Raw genomic sequence first — 27,619 nt, 5'->3', positions numbered from 1 at the left:
TATCTTTAACACTCAACAGCTTACACCTATGTTTTGACTACTATACATTTGATATTTTTTATATGGCCTTGATATATGGAATGGAAAGATTGAATTGTCATTTCAGAGACCTCACAGAGGTTAACCTATAGAGAACACAATTGAGAAATTAGAAACTAGTGGTTCTGTGAACAGAAGACCTCACGCAGTATTCTCATCCACAAGTACCTGATTGAAACTATAGACCTTATGGAAATACAGCAATAGACTGGCTTCTCCACACATCTGTGTAATCACTTGTCAGCTGATTTATGATGAATGATATTCTATAGTCTGATTTTTACTTTCCTTGCCCTATTACCATAGGTGAGGAAAGTATTGCTTTCCGAAAAAATCAAGGTACCCCAATTTCTAAATTTCTATACGTTTCAAGTTCCCCTGAGTCCAAAAAAGTGGTTTTTGAGTATTGTTCTGTAAGTGTGTGTGTGTGTGTGTGTGTGTGTGTGTGTGTGTGTGTGTGTGTGTGTGTGTGTGTGTGTGTGTGTGTGTGTGTGTGTGTGTGTGTGTGTGTGTGTATGAGTGTATGTGCGTCTGTGTACACGATATCTCATCTCCCAATCAACGGAATGACTTGAAGTTTGGAACTTGAGGTCCTTCCCTTATAAGGATCCGACACGAACAATTTCGATCAAATGCAATATAAGATGGCGGCTAAAATGGCGAAAATGTTGTCAAAAACAGGGTTTTTCGTGATTTCCTCGAGAACAGCTCGAACGATTTTGATTAAATTTATACCTAAAATAGTCATTGATAAGCTGTATCAACTACCACAAGTCCATATCTGTAAAAATTTCAGGAGCTCCGCCCCATCTATGCAAAGTTTGATTTTAGATTCCCAATTATCAGGCTTCAGATACAATTTAAACAAAAAAATCCGAGTGGAAAAGATTGAACATGAAAATCTCTACAATTAATGTTCAGTAATTTCCACCTAAAATTCAAAATTAGCTCGAAATTCGAGAAAATGTGATTATTCAATAATGCAAACTATTGGCAACTGTTGATTCTATTAAATCATTCATTATGAAGAGATAGCAGTAGACTTCGTGTGTCTCCAGCGTTATTGTCCTGTCACCAGCTGGCAGATCTTTGAATAGTAGACTCGAGATGCGCGTGTACACTTGCGTCAGGTGATCAATTTTCATAACGGCAAGGAAAGTTGTGTGAGTGCGCCACACCAGATTTTTACTCTCATATTGGCGTATGAAGGAGGCTACTTTTCCCTTTTATATTATCTTTGAAATGCAAAATTTCCAAAAACCTTGTATATACGTCGACGCGCAATTGAGAAAGGAACATACCTGTCAAATTTCATGAAAAGTTATTACCGCGTTCCGCCGTAAATGCGCAGCATATAAACATTTAAACATTTAAGAGAAATGCCAAACCATCGACTTGAATCTTAGACATGACTTCACTCGGTCAATAAATTTCATAGCTTATATGTGATGTATGTATATGTTTGTTCATTCATTTGAAAGAATCATCTTATATTTCCAACATTTTATATCTTATCATACTGCTTCCCATCAATTCTATTGACTCACGTCTAGTGTTTTCCCCCATATATATCACACAAAAATTTTCCTCTTCCGCTACACAATTCCTCCACTCATTCTCCCAAACCATCTTTGGATTTATGCGATTTCATCTTAAATCTTGATCATCTCATCATTTCACTTCACTACTTCATCTATTCTTCCATCCAACCTATTTTTCATTTTCACAATTCCACCTGGGAAATAATGAACAGTCACGCACAGACCGAAACATAATGGTAGATTATTACAAGTATATATAGTTTTATTTAGTATATACAGTGGTAGTGAATTGGGGATTAATGGTAGATCTGACAAAGGTATACAATTTTCGTATTGGACATACAGTGGTAGAAAATTAGGAAATTAATGTTAGATCTGACAAAGGTATACAGTTCTTGTATAGAACATAAAGCTGTGCAACAACAGGCCAGAGTATAGACGGTCTCCACACGCAACCACCCATTCGACTCTAATTCTCATTCAGGACCCTAATAGCTCAGAACGGGTTGGAAGATGGAAAATAATGAAATACAGGTAAGTATTGAACGAGAAATGATAGAAGAACGACCTGCTAACACTGCTGGCGTTTGTGCTCTCACAAAAAGCCTTTTCACTCCATTAAGCTTCCAGCAAAATTCCATCAGCAAAAGCAGTGCATCTTGTGTTCGTGAAATGGGGGAATATTCACGGCGTTTGGCCTTCATACAATATAACACACATGCTTACGTGTTCACTTTTCCAAAACCGAACTCACTGTCACAGATGATTTAACACGTGATTCAACTACAGTGTAATCGCTCAGTCGTTGAATTTCGATTTATCACGTCATAAATTCAATTTATTTCTAGCAATGTACATGAAATACCTTGTATTCTAGTACGTTGATTTCTAGTTGAAATTCGTGATAAATTTGGATGCAATCATGCGTGAAAATTCGAGAATGATGAATTTGTTGAACTTATCATCTCGTTTTTCTATCTTATTCCACTATCTGCACAATTTTTCTTCATCCTTCATTTATTCATTGAATATCGGGGGACCGAGCTTCGCTCTGGAGTGTAAAACATAGAGAATTTGTAACGAAAGATTGAATTGAAGTTAACATTTATTTATTCATTTTCTCAGTCGTACAATTATTTGTACAGTTATATGAGGTGGCACAACAGGCTTACGTCCAAAACTGTCCCTTTTCAAATTTATACTACAGTCCAAATCAAAATCTAGGTTAAACTACCATCACTCATCAAAATAACAATTATTACTAAACAGAAATTGCTCGTTTAATTGACAGAGCGAAGTGAGGTCTAAGATTCAAATCAAATCAAATCAAATCGTTTATTGCACAAAAATATATACAGAATACAACTGAAAGGAAATTGACAACTTTGTGCTACACGTCGGCAAAAGAAAACTTGTACGACGACGTGCAGTCTTAATATAACTTATTCACTTATACATTAATATTAATATATAAAATGATCCTACAATATTATAATATAGGCTAACAGTAATTAACATTCAACCAACTAAATATTCCATTCTAAGAAATAACAATAAATTAAAGATATACATAAAGCTGAATTTAAGATTCATACAACATCAATCAATATTAAACCAAATCATTAATTGAATAAAAATAATTTTCTTTCACCCAGGTATGGAAATCTTTTATTTTAGGCTTCTTTATCAACCATCCTCTTGGAACTTTATTATAGAGTTTATTTCTCAAATATGAAATACTTCTACGGGATAGGGTATTCAAGTCGACGGTTTGGCATTTCTCTTAATGTTTAAATGTTTATATGTTGCGCATTTACGGCGAAACGCGGTAATAGATTTACATGAAATTTGACAGGTATGTTACTTTTTTAATTTCGCGTCTACGTATATACAAGATTTTTGGAAATTTTGCATTCCAAGGATAATATAGAAGGAAAATGAGCCTCCTTCATACGCCAATATTAGATTAAAAATCAGACAATAGAATTATTCATCATAAATCAGCTGACAAGTGATTACACAGATGTGTGGAGAAGCCACATCAGCTGATTGCTGTATTCCATAAGGTCTATAATAGTTTCAATCAGGTACTTGTGGATGAAAATACTGCGTGATGTCTACTGTTCACAGAGCTACTAGTAGTTTAGGATTCATACATTATAAAACGAGCACCTCACTACACAACAAATGACCAATGAAAGCAATGAAAAAAGCTGTACATTTGAAGCAGAAAAACTTATTTTCCTACAGTTACCTTGAAAAGTGACCATTCCTGCACTGATTACAGAACGCAAAGTATTACTTTTCCGCTCTAGTGCGCAAAGTATTACTTTGCGTACTCTTAATACTTTGCGTATTATCTTGCAGCCATCCCAATCAGCTGTTGATATTGTTGGCGTGTATTTTGAATGTGAATTTGTACTCTCTCTATTTCTTCTTATTTTGAAAAAAATAAAAATGAGAACTCATTAAATAAAACATTTTGAATATTATTAATTATTCATTATTTCGAATAATAGTTTTCTTCATTCATAAATTGATTGGTTGAAAAATTATTCAGAAATTAAGATTTACTCAAAATTATTCAAATTTTCAAATTCATTGGATCAATTTAATTTTTAATTTGAATAAATTATCGATTAAATTTTCAAATGGTTTATGAAGTTTGAAATAAATTGAGATTGTTATTAATAATAAAATTATACAGACAAACATTTGATGGATTTCAGCCATCATTTTACCCATAATCAACCACTTTTCATAATTATTCAATGGTAACTGTAGGAAAAACTTAATGTGAAATACGTGCGCCAAGTTCCTCTGCTGCACTCAAGAAACTATTCAGCCCTCGCCTAGGGCTCGTGCGTAGACGTTTCTTTCGGTGCAGCAAACTGTCACTTTGCGCACTAGTTGCACAAATAACTATTATCTTATTTCAAGATTCTTTCATCCCATGGCATAACCTATTCCTTCTGGAGTCATAAAAAATGCACTCTAATTCGTGTTTACCTATTTAGGAGGTTTGCAGAGAAAAAGAGAATTAGAAATGTCGTCTTCTAATGGAGATTTAGGTGTTGATGTAAGCAGCAAGAGCTAAGAATTGAGTAGAGAAATCACCAGCATTATAATGGAGTACTTGAAGAAAGCGTTGCTGACTTTGGGGGCTTGAGAGTTGGATGAGGAGGTCCCACTGTAACAAATTGAATCCTGGTTTCTTGAAAGGCGGTTTCTTAATACCTTCATCCGTTGATCTAATTTCAGCCCTGCAATAGTAAACAGCGGCACATCCATCTGAATTCGTAAATTCTATTAAGGCAGGTTTTGGAGAGGTGTTTCACATTAAGAAAAGGGTGAGAGGAGAGTGGCGGGAATGGTTAAAGAGGGAGAGGGGTTCTGGGAGACGAAGTAAAGAAAGTTGTTTTGTTTCCGCATCCCTGAAGGAAAGCAGCGGTGCTAATAGGTTCAGAGTGTAGGAAGCCATCCTCTTCAAGACCTGCTGAGAAATCCTTTGCACTTTGAACAAATTTCGAGCAGTAAGACTCCTGGAGCATTTTCCGTCTTCAGTAAAACTTATCGTGATAATATTTTCCACAAAAAATAGAGAGATGTATGAGAAAAATGCACTCTTCATAGTTTTTATTCAATCTTTTGTAATAAGATGAACTATAAATTTAAAAAACTGGTGTGGCGCACTCACACAACTTTCCTTGCCGTTATGAAAATTGATCACTGACGCCAGTGTTCCCGCGCATCTCAAGTCTACTATTCAAATATTTGAGCCAGCTGGTGACAGGGCAATAACGCTGGAGACACACATGAGGTCTGCTATCTCTTCATAGTGAATGATTCAATAGAATCAACAATAATATGCAATTGAATAATCACATTTTCTCGAATTTAAAGCTTATTTTCAATTTTAGGTGGAAATGTTACTGAACATTAATTGTAGAGATTTTCATGCTCAATCTACTCCACTTGATTTTTTTTGTTTCAATTGTATCTGAAGCCTGATAATTGGGAATCTATCTGCATTGATGGGGCGGAGCTCCTGAAATTTTTACAGGTATAGGACTTGTGGCAGTTGATAGAGCTTATCGATGACTATTTTACGTATGAATTTGATCAAAATCGTTGGAGCCGTTTCAGAGAAAATCACGAAAAACCCTTCTTTTGACAACATTTTCGCCATTTTAGCCGCCAACTTGAATTGCATTTGATCGAAATTGTTCGTGTCGGATCCTTTTAGTGAAAGGACCTTAAGTTCCAAATTTCAAGTCATTCCGTTAATTGGGAGATGAGATATCGTGTACACAGACGCACATACACTCATACACACACACACACACACACACACACCACACACCACACACACACACACACACACACACACACACACACACACACAACACACACACACACACACACACACACACACACCACACACACACACACACACACACACACACACACATACACATACAGACCAATACCCAAAAACCAGTTTTTTGGACTCAGGGGACCTTGAAACGTATAGAAATTTAGAAATTGGGGTACCTTAATTTTTTTCGGAAAGCAATACTTTCCTTACCTATGGTAATAGGGCAAGGAAAGTAAAAATGCACTCTTCATAGTTTTTATTCAATCATTCCAAGGTATCAAATGTGTTCATCTGAAACAACTTTATCTATAAATTTTAGTTTCCAAGTTTAAGAGATTCAGAAATAAGTGAATATTCGAGGTAAAAAAATAATTGTTCTTTGAGATATTTCATATTTATTTAATTCGTCTTACATAGCCAGGTCTGACAAAACCTATGGCAAACACTTATAAAATCAAACAATACAAAAATATAACACTTCTAATTAAATACAATTCATGGTGGAAAATATCAGTGGAAATTCATACGAATGATGAAACCATAGAGAAACAATAGCGTAAGTAGATATCCCATGGTATAGGGCGTTATGTCGCAACTTTTACTGTTATCCCAAGCCAATTTCTGTCGATTATTGTTGATTTTTACTGTTTTGACCGGGTAAGAGTCTATGAACTATGAGAGACTATCAGCGTAATAAAGCTTCACGGGAAAGAACTACGTGGGCTATCGGCTTGAGATAACAGTAAAAGTTGCGACATAAACGCCCTATGCCATGGGATATCTACTTATGCTATTGTTTCTCTATGATGAAACTAATGTGGGCTAATTGATTGAATTGGCAGAATTTGACAGGGAAGTGAAAATTTGAAAGGTCCAAGTGGGAGGATATCAAGGCTTGGTGAGGGGTAAGGATAGATAGATAGATAGATAGATAGGCTGCCTTTATTTTAACCTGGAGGGCGAAGTTAGGGCGCAGCCGGCCCTCTCTCCCACTTAACCCTCCTATACAATTCTAATGAATCTACATCAAAACATAATGAAATAATCTCTTAAATATAATAATAAGTAATATGATAGAAAAATAAGGATGTAGAATATGGGGGATTATGGATATAAATGAACCCGGATTTTCGGTGGGGTTCTACCACTCTAGCATCTTGGATTGTTGGGACGCTAGGTTGGGAGAGAGATGTCAGAGCCATGAATGGTAGTATTTATACAGGATGAAGTAGTTTCAACTGGATATCAACTCAATAAACTCTGAAAATCAACTGAATGTACTCTGAAAATCAACTGAATATACTCTGAAAATCAACTGAATATACTCTAAAAATCAACTGAATATACTCCGAATATCAACTGATACACTCTGAGAATCAACTGAATACACTCTGAGAATCAACTGAATATACTCTGAAAATCAACTGAATATCAACTGAATACACTCTGAGAATCAACTCAATACACTCTGAAAATCAACTGAATATACTCTGAAAATCAACTGAATATACTCTGAAAATCAACTCAATATACTCTGAAAATCAACTGAATATACTCTGAAAATCAACTGAATATACTCTGAAAATCAACTGAATATCAACTGAATATACTCTGAAAATCAACTGAATATACTCTGAAAATCAACTGAATATACTCTGAAAATCAACTGAATATACTCTGAAAATCAACTGAATATCACTAAATACACTCTGGAAATCAAATGGATTTACTCTGAAAATCAACTTAATATACTCTGAAAATCAACTGAATACACTCTGAGAATCAACTGAATATACTCTAAAAATCAACTGAATATACTCTGAAAATCAACTGAATATACTCTGAAAATCAACTTAATATCAAGCAACAGTAGTGCATTTCCAGTTGAGAACGTTTCTCTTGTCAACTCTATGAACTATCCTAATAAAATTTCAATGAAAGAATAGTCGTTTTCACACTAACCGATACCGGGACGGCACGACACGACAAGACACGGCACGACAGTAAGCTCTCCAATTGGCTGATCAGGTTAACGAGTTGAGAATCAGACAATTGGAGAGATTCCTGCCCTCTTGTGTCGTCCCGGAATCGGCAAGTGTGAGAACAACACTATTGGCTGACTTCAGATTTTTCCGAAAACTTGAATGAACTATTTATGAAATAGAATTATGGTATCATTTCATGAAATTAATAGAGTAATAAAATAAAAATACAAATTACTCGTATAACAATTATAGTGTCGTCCACGTTATAATAGCAGTTCTTGTTTAGCAATGGATATTCCTATCCTTGTCCATCATTCATCAAGGCGGATACCGCTATCTTTTGCTCGCTTTGCTCTGTTGCCAGATCGTCTTTTAACAATGCAAAATTGATAATTAATTAACAAAATATTCAATCTCAATTATGAAAATTCATTATGAAATTTTGAAAAATATAATTTCTTGCTTAGTAAAATATAATAGATTATTTTAACCGAGAATGATTAGTTAATATGACATCAATAAAAATGAATCAGCTACCGTCTATAGGAGGCATTGGAAAGACAGAGGATCGGCAACGTTGTTCTCCTATCTTTATCCACTTTCATTATAAGGTGGACCTCACTATAGTTTCGGTGTTCTACACCATCTTCAGGTCTCTATAAATAAATTTCAAAAAGAGTACAATAATTAAATTTTTGAAATGAAAAATAAGCACCGAATGAATTTATTTTAATTAAATAAACTGATATGACTGAAGAGAATCAACTGATCAAATTAATTTATATTTTATTGTCTTTAAGGCTTTTTTTATTATAAATGAAAATATAAATCTCAGGGTATGTTTCTATTCTCCTCTTACGTTTGACCATCAGATTACCTCCCTGAAAAGTCTGATATTTTTCCGAAATCGGGATCACTGTTGATTGAATCATGTACTGGAAAGGATAGGAGTCGCTGGGTCGGTAAATCTATGGAAAAAACCTTTGACTTTTTGATTATCCATGGACAAGAGATAAGTTTTTCATCACTGAAAGTGACTGACAAACTTTTTGACTGACAAACTGTGTTGTATCACATAAAAAACCGGTCCCATTAATTGGAAGACAAAAAACGTTCTCACACTAACCGATACCGGGGCGGCACGACACGACACGACACAACAGTAAGCCCTTTGATTGGCTGATCAGGTTGACGTTTTGAGAATCAGACAATCGGAGAGCTTCCTGCCCTCTTGTGTCGTCCCGGAATCGGCAAGTGAGAAAACGACAATTGGCTGACTTTTGACTTGTCTAAAAACTTAAATGAACTATTTATGAAATAGAATTATGGTATCATTTCATGAAATTAATAGAGTAATAAAATAAAAATACAAATTACTCGTATAACAATTATAGTGTCGTCCACGTTATAATAGCAGTTCTTGTTTAGCAATGGATATTCCTATCCTTGTCCATCATTCATCAAGGCGGATACCGCTATCTTTTGCTCGCTTTGCTCTGTTGCCAGATCGTCTTTTAACAATGCAAAATTGATAATTAATTAACAAAATATTCAATCTCAATTATGAAAATTCATTATGAAATTTTGAAAAATATAATTTCTTGCTTAGTAAAATATAATAGATTATTTTAACCGAGAATGATTAGTTAATATGACATCAATAAAAATGAATCAGCTACCGTCTATAGGAGGCATTGGAAAGACAGAGGATCGGCAACGTTGTTCTCCTATCTTTATCCACTTTCATTATAAGGTGGACCTCACTATAGTTTCGGTGTTCTACACCATCTTCAGGTCTCTATAAATAAATTTCAAAAAGAGTACAATAATTAAATTTTTGAAATGAAAAATAAGCACCGAATGAATTTATTTTAATTAAATAAACTGATATGACTGAAGAGAATCAACTGATCAAATTAATTTATATTTTATTGTCTTTAAGGCTTTTTTTATTATAAATGAAAATATAAATCTCAGGGTATATTTCTATTCTCCTCTTACGTTTGACCATCAGATTACCTCCCTGAAAAGTCTGATATTTTTCCGAAATCGGGATCACTGTTGATTGAATCATGTACTGGAAAGGATAGGAGTCGCTGGGTCGGTAAATCTATGGAAAAAACCTTTGACTTTTTGATTATCCATGGACAAGAGATAAGTTTTTCATCACTGAAAGTGACTGACAAACTTTTTGACTGACAAACTGTGTTGTATCACATAAAAAACCGGTCCCATTAATTGGAAGACAAAAAACGTTCCCACAAAACCCACTTTCCATTGACTCTCTATGGGTGTTCACTTTCTAGTCCATTGGTGTTGCTGTTACAACTGGAATACCAATGCCGTGATATTGTCTTTGTGGAAGGCAAATTCTAGAAAAATCTGGTGTGGCGCACTCACGCAACTTTCCTTGCCGTTATGAAAATTTATCACCTGACGCTAGTGTGCCCGCGCATCTCAAGTCTACTATTCAAAGATCTAAGCCAGCTGGTGACAGTACTATAACGCTGGGGATACACGAAGTCTGCTATCTCTTCATAGTGAATGATTTGATTAAATCAACAGTTGCCAACAGTTTGCAATTGAATAATCACATTTTCTTGAATTCCGAGCTCATTTTCAATTTTAGGTGGAAATGTCTTTGAACATTAATTGTAGAGATTTTCATGCGCAATATTTTCCACTTGAATTCTTTTGTTTAAATTGTATCTGAAGCCTGATAATTGGGAATGTAAAATCGAACTCCACATAGAAGGGGCGGAGCTCCTGAAATTTTTACATATATGGGACTTGTGGCAGTTGATGGAGCTTATCAATTACCATATTATGTATAAGTTTGATCAAAATCGTTGTAGCCATTTTTGAGGAAATCGCGAAAACCCTGTTTTTGACAACATTTTCGCCATTTTAGCCACAATCTAGTATTGCATTTGATCGAAATTGTTCGTGTCGGATCCTTATACTGTAAGAGCCTTAAGTTCCAAATTTCAAGTCATTCCGTTAATTGGGACATGAGATATCGTGTACACAGACGCACATACACTCATACACACACACACACACACACACACACACACACACACACACACACACACACACACACACACACACACACACACACACACACACACACACACACACTCACACACACACTCATACAGACCAATACCCAAAAACCACTTTTTTGGACTCAGGGAACCTTGAAACGTATAGAAATTTGAAAATTGAGGAACCTTAATTTTTTTCGGAATGAAATACTTCCCTCACCTATGGTAATAGGGCAAAAGAAGTAAAAACTGACGATAACAAACCAAGGTGACAAACGAATTTTCTCTTCTTTCCACAATCAAGGATTAGGATATAGCCTGTTCAGACTCATATTCATCCGCTATTTACGATTTGTTATTTATGTAAGAATATTATATTCAAATATCCTATTCTATGGTAATATGAAATTAATACTATTACCATCTTTTGCGTGGTCTGCCAACCTCTCTCTTGCCTACTGGTTGATAATTGAAAATTTTTAAAGGAAACCTCTCAGCAGTCATTCTTTTGTTATGCTCCTTCCATTTATGCCGATACTGCGCCACTTAGGTATAGGGCGTTTATGTCGCAACTTTTACTGTTATCTCAAGCCGATTACTGTCGATTATTGTCGACTTTTACTATTTTGACCGAGTGTATGAACTGCACAATATGAAAGATAACCAGCATCATAAAGCTTCACAGGAAAGAACTACGTGGACTATCAGCTTGAGATAACAGTAAAAGTTGCGACATAAACGCCCTATACCATGGAATATCTACTTATGCTATTGTTTCTCTATGGCCACTTTCTCATTCAGACTGAAGATATTCAACTCACTTCTGATATCCTAATTCCTGATATGATATCTTCTGTCACACCTCTTGGTTCTGCGAAGAAATCTCATATCGGCTGCCTGCACTCTCACTTCTAATATCCCCATTCCTGATATAGATATCATATCTGTCACACCTCTTGGTTCTGCAAAGAAATCTCATCTCGGCTGCCTGCACTCTACTCTCAAGTGGTTATGGAGGATTGGAGCTGCCATTACTCCATAAAATTTCATAATTGTGTCTTTCCTAGCTTTTTTGCCTAAGGTCCTGCTGATATTTGCACAAATAATTTGGAACTTTCCTGCTTTCTTTTCGGTATTCAATTCTTCTTTGTAACTTATGTCACATCCTAGATATGTGTATTCAGATACTTGTTTCAGCACTTTATTGTCAAGAGCAATTTCTGTTTATATGTTCAGATGTTTGGATGTTTAGATGTTTATTATGTTTGTATTTCACCGTATTTCGAAAACGGCTTTAACGATTCTCACGAAATTCAGAACATAGTAGTTTTATAATATAAAAATTTGATTGCACTAGGTCTCGTCCCTGGAAAAACTCGCTGATGGACATTAAAAGGATAATTATTCATCCTTGGAAGAACAGATTCCGTCGTCTTTCGATAACAGAGGATTCTGTGCCTGTGTGGGAGATCAGCTGTGTGAAAATCAATAATTGATGATTATTCAAACAATTTACCGTATCTCGCGAGAAATATTATCTAGAAATTTTGATAGGCTCTATCAAAATAATCCGATTTGTTGACATGACATGATTTATCACTCTAAAATAGAGTATATCATAATATTCAAAGTTAATCGATATTTTACAGTTTAAAGTGAGTTTCATTTTGTAATCCAATTTGGTTTGTAAACAATCTAAATTAGAACTTTTCTGTCTTGAAATATTTTGACTGAAAATCGGACCTGGATTCAAATGTATGAAACATAACCTACTTTTTGGACCATCTATGGTGTATAAATCAAAATTCGGGGAAGAAACAGTTTTGGGCTGTGCCTGTTTGTCCTTCTCCAATCTTTTTTGGTAGAGAGTTAGTGGGGAGGATATTTTTAATATTCTTTCCGAAGAATGGACATTGATATGTCCAAAGCTCCGCCAATTTATGTAGATGCATAACAATATGATTATTATATTACAAATTGCTTTTTCATATCATATACAGTTCAATAATTATTTTCTTAGTCTATATTATGTAAATTCATCTATAATTTTGCTGTATTGTAAGCTATTGTATATAAGTGTATAAGCCAGTATATATTGTAATCTACATAAATCAAGTAATGTTAGGCTGAGACATGAATTTGTTAAACTCAGATGTAAGATTAAGCGGTGGATAAGAAATGCCAAAGAGAAGTACTACTTTGAGTGTTTTGAACGCACAAAGGGTGATTCCAAAAAGCAATGGAGACTGATAAATGAGTTGGTAGGTAGAGGTTCATCAAAGCAAAGTGTTTCAAAAGTTGTAAACAACAATGAAGTAGTAGAGGATGAACAGGAAATTGCTGATTTATTCAATAACTATTTTATTGATTCTCCCAAGTCAGTTGCCCCACCACCTTTTCCATCATCATCAATTGATGATTACTACAACTCATTCAGGGATGATCGCTGTACCTATTCATTGTACTGGTCTCCAATTCACTCCATGGAAATTAATGGAATTATACGTAGTTTGAACAGCTCAAAATCCCCAGGCATTGATGGATATACCTCAATAATGTTTAAAAAGATCTGCCATATCATCAGTCCAGTTCTTGCTCACATATTCAACTTGAGTCTCTCTGAGGGCACTTTTCCAAGTAAACTAAAGATGGCTAAGGTTATACCAATTCCAAAGAAGGGAAACTCTAAGGATGTTCAGAATTATAGATCTATATCACTGTTATCCATTGTTGCAATACTGTTCGAAAAGTTAATAAAGGTTCGAATGATGTGCTTTTTGAATTCATTCAATTTTTTCTCAAAGAGCCAGTTTGGTTTCAGAGAGGGCTTGGGCACTGAGCTGGCTCTAAGAAAATTCATTTCAGAGATTTCAAGCAACATCAACAGAAAGGATATGAAAAGAGTTGCTGGAATGTTCTTGGACATCCGGAAGGCATTCGATACTGTGAATTATGAGATTCTGCTGCAAAAACTGGAGCTGGCTGGCGTGCGTGGCTTGCCCTTGGCATGGTTCCATTCCTATCTACATGGACGTTCTCAAGCTGTGAAGGTGGGTTCCAGAATGAGCTCCTTTCAGGAAATGACCTGTGGAGTTCCCCAGGGATCAGTTTTGGGGCCGACTTTGTTTTTGATTTACATCAATGACCTCTACTCAGGCCCCTTCAAGGGGAAATTCACAGTATTTGCAGATGACACAGCCCTATCCTATGGAGCTGGATCAGATGTTGAGCTATATGAAGACATGTCCAATGATTTAAAACTATTGTCTCTATGGTTCAGCTTCAACAAATTAAGTCTCAATATCGAGAAGACTTCATATCTGAACTTTGGAATATCTTGTTCTTTCAGACTTCTCAGCCCCCTGAAATTCCACAGTGTTGGATGTACTGATGATCATTGTGGATGTGGAGTAATAAAGCAATCTCAGGTAGTCAAATATCTTGGCCTATCGGTTGATGACAATATGATGTGGAAGAGTCATATTGATTCTATGAAGAAATATTCTCGATGCCTACTACACAGATTGCATCATTTGAAAAGATTGTGTCCAAGGTTCGTTTTAAGGAATATCTATTTTGCATTGTCCCAATCTCGTCTCTCTTATGGACTGGTGTGCTGGGGCAGCACATATATGACCCACCTGAAATCACTAATCACTCTTCAGAAGTCTATGATCTGCCTCATTGATGGAGGATGTAGACGTGGGGACTTCTTGAATGCTTGTCAATCATTGGATGTCATGCCTCTAAGATACTTGTATGTCTTCAAAGTAATCATTCAGTTTTTGAGTGGTACTGAAGATGGCGCGTTCATCCAAGCAGAAAGGCATTACAGTACAAGAGTAATGGAGAGGCTATGCACTCCAAGGCCGTTTTTGACATTTTTCCAAAAATCTTTCCTCTTCTTGCAAGGCAGATTTTACAGCAGGTTGCCTCGAGACATCATTGATTCAGCATTCCTGAGGCATCGTTTCAGAATCAATCTTAGGAGGTTTTTGCTTACTCATTGCATTGATGAGATTGAGGGTTGGTATCGAGTGGTTGATTGATTGTTGTCTGGATAACGATGAGTAACTACTTTAATGTATCATTCATTGCTGTTTTTCTTTTTTCTCTTCCTTTAAAAATGGAAATTCTCAGTTTCTATTATTATTTATTTTTCTTCTTGATAATAATTTCATTTTTTTTTTCTTTTGGTCATTGGGTTTTTAACACTGCATGGGCACTCTTTATAACACTGCATAAGGGCTTATCTTATCTTAACTCCTGAGCACGGACGAAAATTTTATATTTTTTTGTGCTCAGTAAAATTTGTCAAATCATTTTTTAAATTATAAGTATTATTGTATACATTTATATATATACTTTCCCATTTATACATTCTTGATAAACTAAGCTCATGTTATATGATTAATTCTATTTCATTTTTTGTTTATTAAGGAATTTTCTGATTATATTTTCTGTCATGTATACTATTTTCTTTGAAATTGTAATTGTTTTGATTGACAAAATAAATTTGAATTTGAATTTGAATTTGAATTTGAATTTGAATTTGAAAAATAAAGTACTCAATCAATCAATCAATCAATCATTTTGAAAAATTTTGCTCTGTTTATCAATGAATAAAAAACGAGCGAAGCCCGATATTTTGCCTTTAAAAGCCGTTATTTTGGTTTTCTGATTAGATAATTTGAAATTGTAGTCCTTACAAATTTCATTTAGGATATGAACTGATCTTTGGAGGTTATATTCGTTGTCCTGAACTCTCCACAAATCATAGAGATAAAAATATTTGTATATATTTCTATAGTACAGAGTAAGAGTCTACGTTATCAGATTTATGATCAACCCAGGGATTCTTCATAGAACCCCTGCAATCCTTCAATCGTGTAGCTGCCCCGTCAAGAGCGGGCGTAGAGCTGTTTAAATGATGGAGAGGCAGCTGATCTTTGAGTGAAGTACCGGACCAGACAACCGCAGGCTTTCTGCATTCCAAATGAGTCTGTGGGTTGAGACAGACCGTCCAGGGTTCGCTGGCACGATGCCACTTACATCTCTGTGGTCATGCCAACTCTAAATCATTCCAAAGACCAACTCCAACTTCTAGAATAGCCACATTCAATCAAGGTGTACAACTGAAATTATGTTACATGGAGAAAATATTTCTGCGTCATTATGTGACAGTTTCGGGCTATAGTGAGGTCCACGTTATAATGGCAGTATTTGTTTAACATTGGTGTTGCCATCCAAACTCTTCTAAAAGTTTCTCCATTACATAGACCAGGACAAGGTATTTAGATGAAATTAATATACTCTTCTTCTATATATCGTGGACCAGTGCCCTGTTGCATGATAAAAAAATCTGGTGTGACGCACTCACACAACTTTCCTTGCCGTTATGAAAATTGATTAACTGACGCTAGAAGTGTTCCCGCGCATCTCAAGTCTACTTTTCTAAGATCTGAGCCAGCTGGTTACAGGACAATAAGGCTGGAGACACACGAAGTTTGCTATCTCTTCATAGTGAATGATTCAATAGAATCAACAGTTGCCAACAGTTTGCAATTGAATAATCTTATTTTCTCGAATTTCGAGCTTATTCTCAATTTTTGGTGAAAATTCTACTGAACATTAATTGTAGAAATTCTCATGCTTAATCTTTTCCACTAGAACTTTTTTGTTTAAATTGTATCTGAAGCTTGATAATTGAGAATCTAAAATCAAACTTTGCATAGATGGGGGGGAGCTTCTGAAATTTTTACAGGTATGAGACTTATGGCAGTTGATAGAGCTTATCAATAACTATTCTAGGTATGAATTCAATCAGGATCGTTGGAGCCGTTTTCGAGGAAATCGCGAAAAACCCTGTTTTTGACAACATTTCCTCCATTTTAGCCGCTATAATCGCATTTGATCAAAATTGTTCGTGTCGGAAACTTATAGCGTAAGGACCTTAAGTTCCAAATTTCATTGGGAGATGAGATATCGTGTACACAGACGCTCATACACTCATACACACACACACACACACACACACACACACACACACACACACACACACACACACACACACACATACAGACCAATACCCAAAAACCACTTTTTTGGACGACTCAGGGGACCTTGAAACGTATAGGAATTTGGGAATTGGGGTACCTTAATTTTTTTCGGAAAGCAATACTTTCCTTACCTATAGTAATAGGGCAAGGAAAGTAGTAGAAGCTGATATTTCAGTAATCTCCTATTGTAATAACCAGCTGACAATCAATTTCATCCTATCCTATAATATCAAGCGAGAAATTTCTGTATATCTGTATACATTTGGTTATTTATATTCATTTATGGTTATTCATGTTTTACAGATCTCGAAAACGGCTCTAACGATTTTCACGAAATTTGGAACATGGTAGGTTTATGATATAAAGATTCGATTGCACTAGGTCTCATCCCTGAGAAAATTCGCTGAAGGACATGAAAAGGATGATAATGATTATTCATTCTTAGAAAAACAGATGATAATTTCGTTGTCTGTTGATAACAGAAGATGCGAGTGCCGTATGGAAGAGAGACAATCATGATTATGTTCAGCTATCAAACTATTTGAAAATGAAAATGAAAAATTCTTCATTTGCAATGAATCAGCTTTCTCTCGAGAAAAATTATCTAGAGATTTTAATCGGCTTGATCAAAATAATCTGATTTTTTGACATGATATGGTCTATCATTCTAAATTAGAGTATCATAATTTTCAAAGTTAATCATTATTTTACAGTTTTAAGTGTTATTTTGTTATTAAATTTGGTTTGTGAACAATCTGAATTGGAACTTTTCCATTTTCAGATGTTTGGACTGAAAACTGAACCTGAATCCAAGTTTATGGAAAATAACCTCCTTTTTGAAATCTTTATAGTGTATAAATCAATATTCGGGGGAGAGAGACTCTTGGGCTGTGCCTGTTAGTCCTTCCCCAATCATTTTAAAGAATTTTGTTCTGTTTATCAATAAATGAATAACGAGCGAAGTTCCGTGCCCTGATATTTAGTTTGAAGCAAGGTATTTAGAATAAAAGTAAATGTAATTGGTTTGATCTCTCATTGGTTTGAACTTCCTCATGCAATAGGCCTCAGAATGCATCAAACGCAGATTTGAACCTTTGAATTATGGTCAGTATCAAGATAGTAATGATAATATCATAGGCTTGAGCGATGTAGAAGCCTTGACGTTTACTGGATTGGGGTTTAGTGGTATATGGGTGAGAGAGGCGCTTCAAGTATCTGATTTTGGCATAAGCAGGATCTTCTATATACCTCCTATCCTCCTATATAGGTAAAGGACAGAAAGATCGATCTCCTAGATACCTATATAGTTGGTCGCTATGGCTTCGTATAAAATGAGCGCTGCTATCCAGAGATTGTCAGTTTGGTGTAAGGGTAAGCATTCCTGACTAGCAATTTGGAGGTACCAGGTTCGATTCCCGGGCTGGCAACTAATTTTTTGATAGTAGTTCTCATCGAATTTCCATCTAGCTGTTAACCCTGTTGTCAATGTCTGCAGTAGCAGAAGTCTCCGGGGTGATTCACAGCATTTATTTAGGATTTTCGTTAAATAATAATTATACCTATATAGTTATGGGGCAGGGGAGATATAGGGGATCATGCTATATAAGATCTCCTATATAGGATCGTCTATGTAGGTATAGAATAGAGGGCAGCACCTCCTATAGTGAGGTCCACGTTATAATGGCAGTGTTTGATTAGAATATCGTATTGCTCTCCTTGTCTATCATTCAACAAAGTGAATAGCGCTATCTCTTTCTCGTTTTGCTCTGTTGCCAGATCGTCTTTCAACTAAGAAGAAATCAATAATCAATCAACAAAATATTAAATCTTGATTATGAAATTATTGAAGAATTTAATTTCTTGCTTAATAGAATATAAATGAACTTCCTCATTTCATACCTCATCTCATGGTATACAGGTACTTGTGGATGAGAATACTACGTGAGGTCTACTGTTCACAGAACTACTAGTATAGGTCAGTCCCAGTATTGGTCTGTGCCTATATATGAGGTCCTGATATGAGTAAAGGCCAGATACATGCTTAACAAATACATGCTACTGGTCCTCAAGATTCAGGTCCACTCTTAGCCTACGCATGCCGTTTGCAAGAGCAGTGTGATGCACCACTAAGAGCAGAATTGTATCGGAGTATCGGCTCGTCTGCGCTTCGACAAAGCAATACCGTCTGTGAGTGACGTCACACCATTCACTGAAGTACTGAGGCAGCCAAGAGACCTTTGAGTAGGCTCAACACCAGCCAATAATACCACACAAACGAGGTCTCAAAGCGTATCATTCAACAAGTAGTTCCTTCATATCGGTAGTGAGGGATTCATAGCCTATTGTGCCTCATTGATATCACAATATCAATAGCCACTACTCACCACTATTGTTCCAGCATCTAATTCCAGGTAAACTTGGTAGTATCAATTCTCAAAATAGAATAGATTAGTGTAATTGATTCCAGTTGAACTTTTAAACAAATGATATCGGGGGACCGAGATATGCTCTGGAGTGTAAAAGCATAGAAAATTTGTAACGAAAGATTGAATTCATAGTTTATATTTATTTATTCATTTTCTTAGTCGTACAATTATTTTCACAGTTATATGAGGAGGCACAACAGGCTTATGCCCAAACTGTTTCTTTTCAAATTTATACTACAGTCCAAATCAAAATCTAGGTTAAGCTACTGTCACTCACCAAAATAACAATTCATTCACACTTCAAAAAACAAACACATCATCAATTAGAAATAGATATACTATGAATTCGATTTACTATGTTTGCTACAATATTTGTTGATATACTTTGTACTATTTTACACCAACAGCATCTAGTTACTATTTTGGACTTCCTGAAGTAAACAGGATTTCTAAAAACGTGAGATAAACGAAAAAAAGTTTCTCTTGCTGAATTTTTCTTCTCCTGAGATCAGCTGGATAATCCCACACATGCACCCGTTCACTCTCTCATTTCGGTATTAACAGACGACAAAATTTCCAGCTGTTTTTCCAAGGACGTATTTATCCTTTCAATGTCCTTCATCGAGTTATCCAATGGTTGAGACCTAGTGCAATCACGTTTGATTTTGTATCCCATATGATACGGAATTCATCCAGTTCCATTATAATCTCCCCATCTGATAGAAATATTTCTCAAATATTTTAAAATAAATTTTCTCCAATCGAAAATATTATAATTTCTTCAGCATTATTTAGTTCATTTAGCATTAGTTCATCCTATCATCAAAGTAGATGATATCCAACATCATCCTCCAATTAGACATAACATCTAGGAGAGAATTTAGAATCGATATCTCTATTCTCAGCCTTGTTCAGATAAGGAATGAAACCCCACCTATAGTGAGGTTCACGTTATAATGGCAATATTTGACTAACATTGGTGTTGCTATCCTTGTCTACCATTCTACAAAGCAGATAACGCTATCCTTTTCCAGCTCCGTAACATCGCCAGATTGTGTATCAACAATGTAGAAATATAATTAATCAACATAATATCCAATCTAGATTATGAAAAGGTGAAATGAAAATATATTGTCAATTCCACATAATTTATTTCAGTCCACTCACATATAGACTCAAATAAATTATATGGAATTGACAATATCTTCTCATTTCACCTCAATATGGAGACATTCTACAACATCTCTGTGCCAAGTGTTAATTTTAGATTATGAAAGTTTATTATTCACTAATTGGAACATATATAATGTTTCTGATGAATAAAATGATAATAAAATAAAAACATGATAAATCTTATCTCCGCCTAGCAAAGAATTTTTTAATTTCATTTTTGATTTCATAATTGAGTATTTTAAACAAGAAAGAATATAGTAAAGTCCACGTTATAATGGCAATATTTCATTAACATTGGTGTTGCTATCCTTGTCTACCATTCTACAAAGCAGATAGCGTTATCCTTTTCTAGCTCCGTAACATCCCCAGATCGTGTATTAACAAAGTAGAAATATAATCAATTAACAAAATATCCAATTTCAATGATGAAAGTTTATTACTCACTTATTGAAAAATATATGTTATTGATTAATAAAACAAATTATTGATTATTATGAATGGATACAGTGAGGTCCACGTTATAATGGCAGTATTTCATTAACATCAGTGTTGCTATCCTTGCCTATCATTCTACAAAGCAGATAGCGCTATCATTTTCCACATCCACAACGTTGGTAGATCGTGTATTAACGATTCAGAAATATAATCCATTAACAAAATATTTATTTTCAACATTATGAAAGTTCATTATTAACTCATTGAAAAATACTGTATATGTTATTCATGAATAGAAAAAAATCGATTATTATGAATTGATATAGTGATGTCCACGTTATAATGACTGTATTTGATTAACTTTCGTGTTGTTCTCCTTGTCTATCATTCTACAAAGCAAATAGCGCTATCCTTTTCAAGGTTCGCAACGTTTCCAGTTCGTTTTTAACAGTGTAGGGATATAATCAGTTAACGATATATTCAATCTAGATTATTAAAGTTTATTGGAAAAACTAATTGAGAAATATATTTTCTTGATGAATAAAACATAATTATTCATTAGCGTATACAATAACGAATATAGTTAGGTCCACTTTACAATAGCAGTATTTGATTTAAATATTGGTGTTGCTATCCTTGTCTGTCATTTTGTAAAGCAAATAGCGCTGTCCTTTCTAGCACCGTAACATCGAAAACATAATTGATTATTTGAAACGAGGATGAACAATTGATATATTACATCATAAATACCGGTATCAGTCATCCTCTATAGAGACAGTGACAGGGCAGAGAACTGGCAACGCTATCTCCCATCTTTCTCCACTGCCATTCCAACAAGGATTTTTCATTGATTGATTTCATTTATTGACACACTTTACAATTTACAATAATAAATAATACACAAAACATTACAAAACAATAATATAAAGTGGTTGGGTAACCTCATTTGAAAAAACGTGTTGAGGCACCATCACACTGAAAATAAAGAAAGAGTAGCTTAGAGCCTAGCTAAAATTATATAAAAACTTGATAAATGTTTATAATACAGAGAAAAAAATATGTTGAAGAGTACTAAGAGATAAACTGTCCCTTTATAAATGTATCATTCACTGCAATATGATAATACAAGGATCTCACTTTACAGCCCAAGTAGCAGTAGATTCCAGCCGATGGTGCTTAGAGTCAGTGTTGCATAGATCACACGGCTGCATTACGAGTCTAGATTGGAAGCTGGTCCTTCCCGTTACAGCTTCAACATCCCATCCAAGCATGTCATGATATACGTGTCTGCCTACATGAATACAAAGCCTCTACACTCTGTGGCACACCTACGTATGCATGCGCATACATACATACATATGCATCTACATGTGTATACACGGCTCAAACACCGGATATAATAATTCCACCACTGATTGTAATCCAAGACAAGCTCTTCAAATTCAAAGCACCTACAGTAACTATATAACTATAGTTACAATATGTACAGTAACTATACAACTATAGTTACAATATGTACAGTAACTATATAACTATAGTTACAATATGTACAGTAACTATATAACTATAGTTACAATATGTATCGTTATATTGTTACTGTAGAAGCACCAACCCATCTGTTCCAATTCATGATGCTATGGGCTCTCATGATGCAATGGTTCTACTATAGTGAGGTCCACGTTAAAATGGCAGTGTAGAAAGATAGGAGAACATTGTTGCCGATCCTCTGTCTTGTCAATGCCTTCTATAGACGGTAGCTGATACAGATTTATTGATGTGATATCAACTGTTCATTCTCGTTTCGAATAATCAATTATATTAAGCAAGAAATATAATATTTCCCAATAATTTCATAATAAAGATAAAATACTTTGCTAATAATTATACATTGTTAGAAGATGATCTGGCAACAGAGCAAAGCGGGAAAGAGATAGCGCTTTCCGCTTTGTTGAATGATAGACAAGGTTAGCAATACAATTGCTAATCAAACATTGCCATTATAACGTGAACCTCACTACCTGTCCATACATTGTTTTCGACGGCCTCGTCTCGTTTCCAAAACCCATGAATATGATTCATCAATGTCTGTAGATGAACATCGATCTCAAATGGAAATTACGTTGATGGTTATCCAGAGAACTGTTGCAAATTTCTATGTTCTGTATCTTATAAGCCTGTCTGGTATTGATTGGGTCTTTAGTGGATTCCACGTTATAATGACAGTGTTTGATCAGCAATGGTATTGCTATCCTTGTCTATCATTCAACATCCTTGTCCATCAATCAATTTACAAAATATTCCATCCTGATTATAGAATTTCATAATAAAATTATTGTAAAATATAATTTCTCGTTTGATAAAATATAATTGACTAGCAGGAACCCATGCTTCGCAAGGATCTGTTGTAAAACTTGACGTAATGAAATTTTGAAGAATTTAAAATAGGCCTATAACCATCCTTGGTTAAGAAAGAATCTATATGCAAGATTTCAAGTTAATTAGTCCAGTAGTTCAGACGTGATGATGCGTCAAACATAATTTTCCTATCCCGTACGTGCATAAGCCAGCTCTTTACTTTATATAATTATTATAGATATAGTTGAGGACTGCAAGAGATAGGAATGTGGAACAGAATAGTGGTGAAACTATGATAGCGCCAGAAGTGTCTCTAACACATTAGTAGGTACTACATGAACTTTTTGAAAGTGATTTGAAAATAAAATCTGGTGCGGCGCACTCACACAACTTTACTTGCCGTTATGAAAATTGATCACCTGACGCTAGTGTTCCCGCACATCTCAAGTATACTATTCAAAGATTTGAGCCAGCTAGGGTGACAGGACAATAACGCTGGAGACACACATGAGGTCTGCTATCTCTTCATAGTGAATGATTTGATAGAATCAACAAAAATTTGCAATTGAATAATCACATTTTCTCGAATTTAAAGCTTATTTTCAATTTTAGGTGAAAATGTTACTAAACATTAATTGTAGAGATTTTCATGCTCAATCTACTCCATTTGTTTTTTTTTTTGTTTAAATTGTATCTGAAGGCTGATAATTAGGAATCTAAAATTGAACTTTGCATTGATGGGGCGGAGCTCCTGAAATTTTTAAAGATATGGGACTTGTGGCAGTTGATGGAGCTTATCGATGACTATTAATGGTACGAATTTGATCAAAATCGTTGGAGCCGTTTCCGGAAAAATCATGAAAAACCCTGTTTTTGACAACATTTTCGCTATTTTAGCCGCCATCATGAATTGCATTTGATCGAAATTGTTCGTGTCGGATCATTATAGTGAAAGGACCTTAAGTTCCAAATTTCAAGTCATTCCGTTAATTGGGAGATGAGATATCGTGTACACAGACGCACATACACTCATACACACACACACACACACACACGCACACACACACACACACACACACACACACAACACACACACACACACACACACACACACACACACACACACACACACACACACACACACACACACACACACACACACACACACACACATACAGACCAATACCCAAAAACCACTTTTTTGGACTCCATTTTTTTCGGAAAGCAATACTTTCCTTACCTATGGTAATAGGGCAAGGAAAGTAAAAAAATAATTGATTATTTTAAACGAGAGTGAACAATCAATATTACATTAATAAACATGTATCAGCTACCATCAAGAAGGCATTGACAAGACGGTGAGGATCGGCAACGTTGTTCTTCTATCTCACTCCACTGTCATTAAAATGTGGACCTCACTTAAGGTAGGTTTTCATTCCTTATCTGACCAAGGCTGAGGATAGAGATATTGATTCTGAATTCTCTCCTATAGTGAGGTCGACTTTATAATGACAGTCTTGTCTATCATTCAACAAAGCGGATAGCGCTATCTCTTTCTTGCTTTGCTCTGTTGCCAGATCGTCTTCCAACAATGAATAATTAATAAACAATATATTTCATCATAATTACGAAAATTCATTATTGAAGCATTGAAAAATATAATTCCTTCTTCTTCTTCTTTCTTCTTTCAATCAGGGATTAGGCTATTGCCTGTTCCGACTCACATTCAGCTTGTAATTAGAATAAAAAAATAATAATAAATAAAATCTATAAATTAATAACACCAATATAATCTAATGTAATATCATCATAAGCATCACTACAATCTACTGTTTTCATTTTATAATAAATATAATGATCATTGCCATCTTTTTCGTGGCCTGCCTATGTCTCTTTTGCCTACCGGTTTATACTTGAAAATTCTTTGAGGAAGCCTATCAGCTGACATTCGTTCCACATGCTCTTTCCATTGCTGACGATAAGATGCAAATCTCTCATTCAGACAGAAGATATTCAGCTCTTTCCGTATATCCTCATTCCTGATGTGATCTCTTCTGTTACAACCCTTAGTTCTGCGAAGGAATCTCATCTCAGCTGCCTGCACTTTACTCTCAAGTGGCTTTGATGTTACCCACGATTCACTACCATAGAGTAGTAGTGGAGCTGCCATTGTCTTATAAAATTTCATTATCGTGCTTGTAATTTCATTATAAAATATAATGCTTGATAAAATATAAATGATTATTCCAAACTAGGATGAACAATTAATATTACATCAATAAACCTGTATAACCTACCCTCTATAGAAGGCATTGACAAGACAGAGGATCGGCAACGTTGATCCCCTATCTTTCTCCACTGCTATTATAACGTCGACCCCACTTTAGTGTACATGATAATATTTAAAAACATTACATGGACATCATGTATTCATGTTCAAACTCATCGAACTTAAAAGAACGCAAAAAAAGTACGTTCAATGATATTGAATTGTATATAACTCAACTTCTATTGTAACTCAAAAAGAACTAAGAATCGATGATGAGTTACACATAGAGATCAAATGTTGTGCTAACACTATTTAATTCAAGAAACTACTATTAAATTAGCTTGTTGCAAGACCGTTCTATTGTTTGAACGAATTGTTTGATAGTACTCTAATTTGGTGATATTGTGTTCTGTATTTTGTTTACTGTGTGATCTTGTCAATTTCCAGAGTTAGTCCACGACAGTAGAATTCATTTATTTCTTTCTATATCACTATTACCACTACTAAATACTTGTGAACTACTATTGAATTGGCTTGTTGCAAGACCGTTCTATTGTTTGAACGAATTTTTCGATAGTACTTGAATTTGGTGATATTGTGTTCTGTATTTTGTTCACTGTGTGATTTTGTCAATTGTCAGAGTTAGTTCACGACAGTGAAATCCATATATCACTTGTAGGGGTCTCTTACTCCAGTGCGAGATCCTCAGTACCTGAAGGTTGATTGAAAACTGAATAGAACTTCCAAGAACGGTTACTAACTATAAGTTCCTTTAGTATCAAACTATTTGGGATCCAGAAATTAAATTTTAATCTCCAGAATTCAACTTTGGAGTATGCATCACTCAAGTATATTATTATTGACTTGCATCACTTAAGAACATTATTATTGGAAACCATTCGGAAATCCCAAATGAAAACTTGATTCTCCAGAATATATTTTCGGAGTATGCATTATTTCAGTATAGAACAATTGAACTACGTTTACACCAAAATTATTAACAAAATGTTTATTTTTCCGTCCTTATAGATTCTATTGGATTTAACTGAACTTGACAAACACATATGTTCATCATGTGTATGACAAGTTCCGTTCAATCTAAAAGGACGGAGAAATAAACATTTTGTTAATAACTTTGTTGTGAACCCAGCTTTGATTTTCATTTCTAATTCCTTTAAAATTCATTTAAAATGTTAATAACCTAACCCTTATAGACCCACATTCTATTAGATTGAACGAAACTTGACAAACACATATGTTCATTATGTTTATGATAAGATATGTCCAATCTAATAGAATCTTTAAGGATTAAGTTATTAACTTTGGTGTAAACGCAGCTTTAATTTTACACAAAACCATTTCGAAGCATAAAATATCATTCCGCTATATTCATGCTTAGAGATAAGAGACGAGAGAAGTTATCTTACCGTACAGTAGATGAAGAATGCTCCCAATGCAATAACTCGCAACAACACCGGGCTAGCTGCTCGCACAACCTGAAAAAACAAATGTAAAATTAAACTTTGTAATAGAGAAAATGAAGAAAATTTGCTTTTACATTCAATGAAGCGTTGAAAACTTGCTTAGAAAAGAGTACGCTAGCCACCAAGTGATGTCCACGTTATAATGGCAGTGGAAAGAGGTAGCAGAACAACGTTGCCGATCCTCTGTCTCGTCAATGCCTTCTATAGACGGTAGCTAATGCAGGATGATTGATGTAATATTAGCTGTTTATTCTCGTTTAGAATAACCAATTATATTTTATTGAGCAAGAAATAATATTTTTCAATAATTTCATAATCAATCTACATAATCGAATAAAATGTTTTATGAATTGATTATCAATTATACATTATTAAAAGACGATCTGGCAACAGAGCAAAGCGAAAAAAATAGCGCTATCCGCTTTGTT

The 27,619-nt window shown here is 34.9% G+C and overlaps 1 protein-coding gene across 1 annotated transcript in view; it reads right to left on the bottom strand.

Annotated features, from left to right (window-relative positions):
• The window catches only part of LOC111053690 (probable G-protein coupled receptor CG31760), a 463,503-nt gene that overhangs the window by 156,253 nt on the left and 279,631 nt on the right, over positions 1-27,619 (bottom strand). Inside the window, 1 exon segment of the mRNA XM_039419962.1 lies at positions 27,135-27,203. Coding sequence (XP_039275896.1) covers positions 27,135-27,203 — 69 coding nt within the window.

This window comes from Nilaparvata lugens, chromosome 2, assembly GCF_014356525.2.
Source record: "Nilaparvata lugens isolate BPH chromosome 2, ASM1435652v1, whole genome shotgun sequence".
Classification (NCBI taxonomy): Eukaryota; Metazoa; Arthropoda; class Insecta; order Hemiptera; family Delphacidae; genus Nilaparvata; species Nilaparvata lugens.
This window is presented reverse-complemented; position numbering and strand designations above follow the sequence as displayed.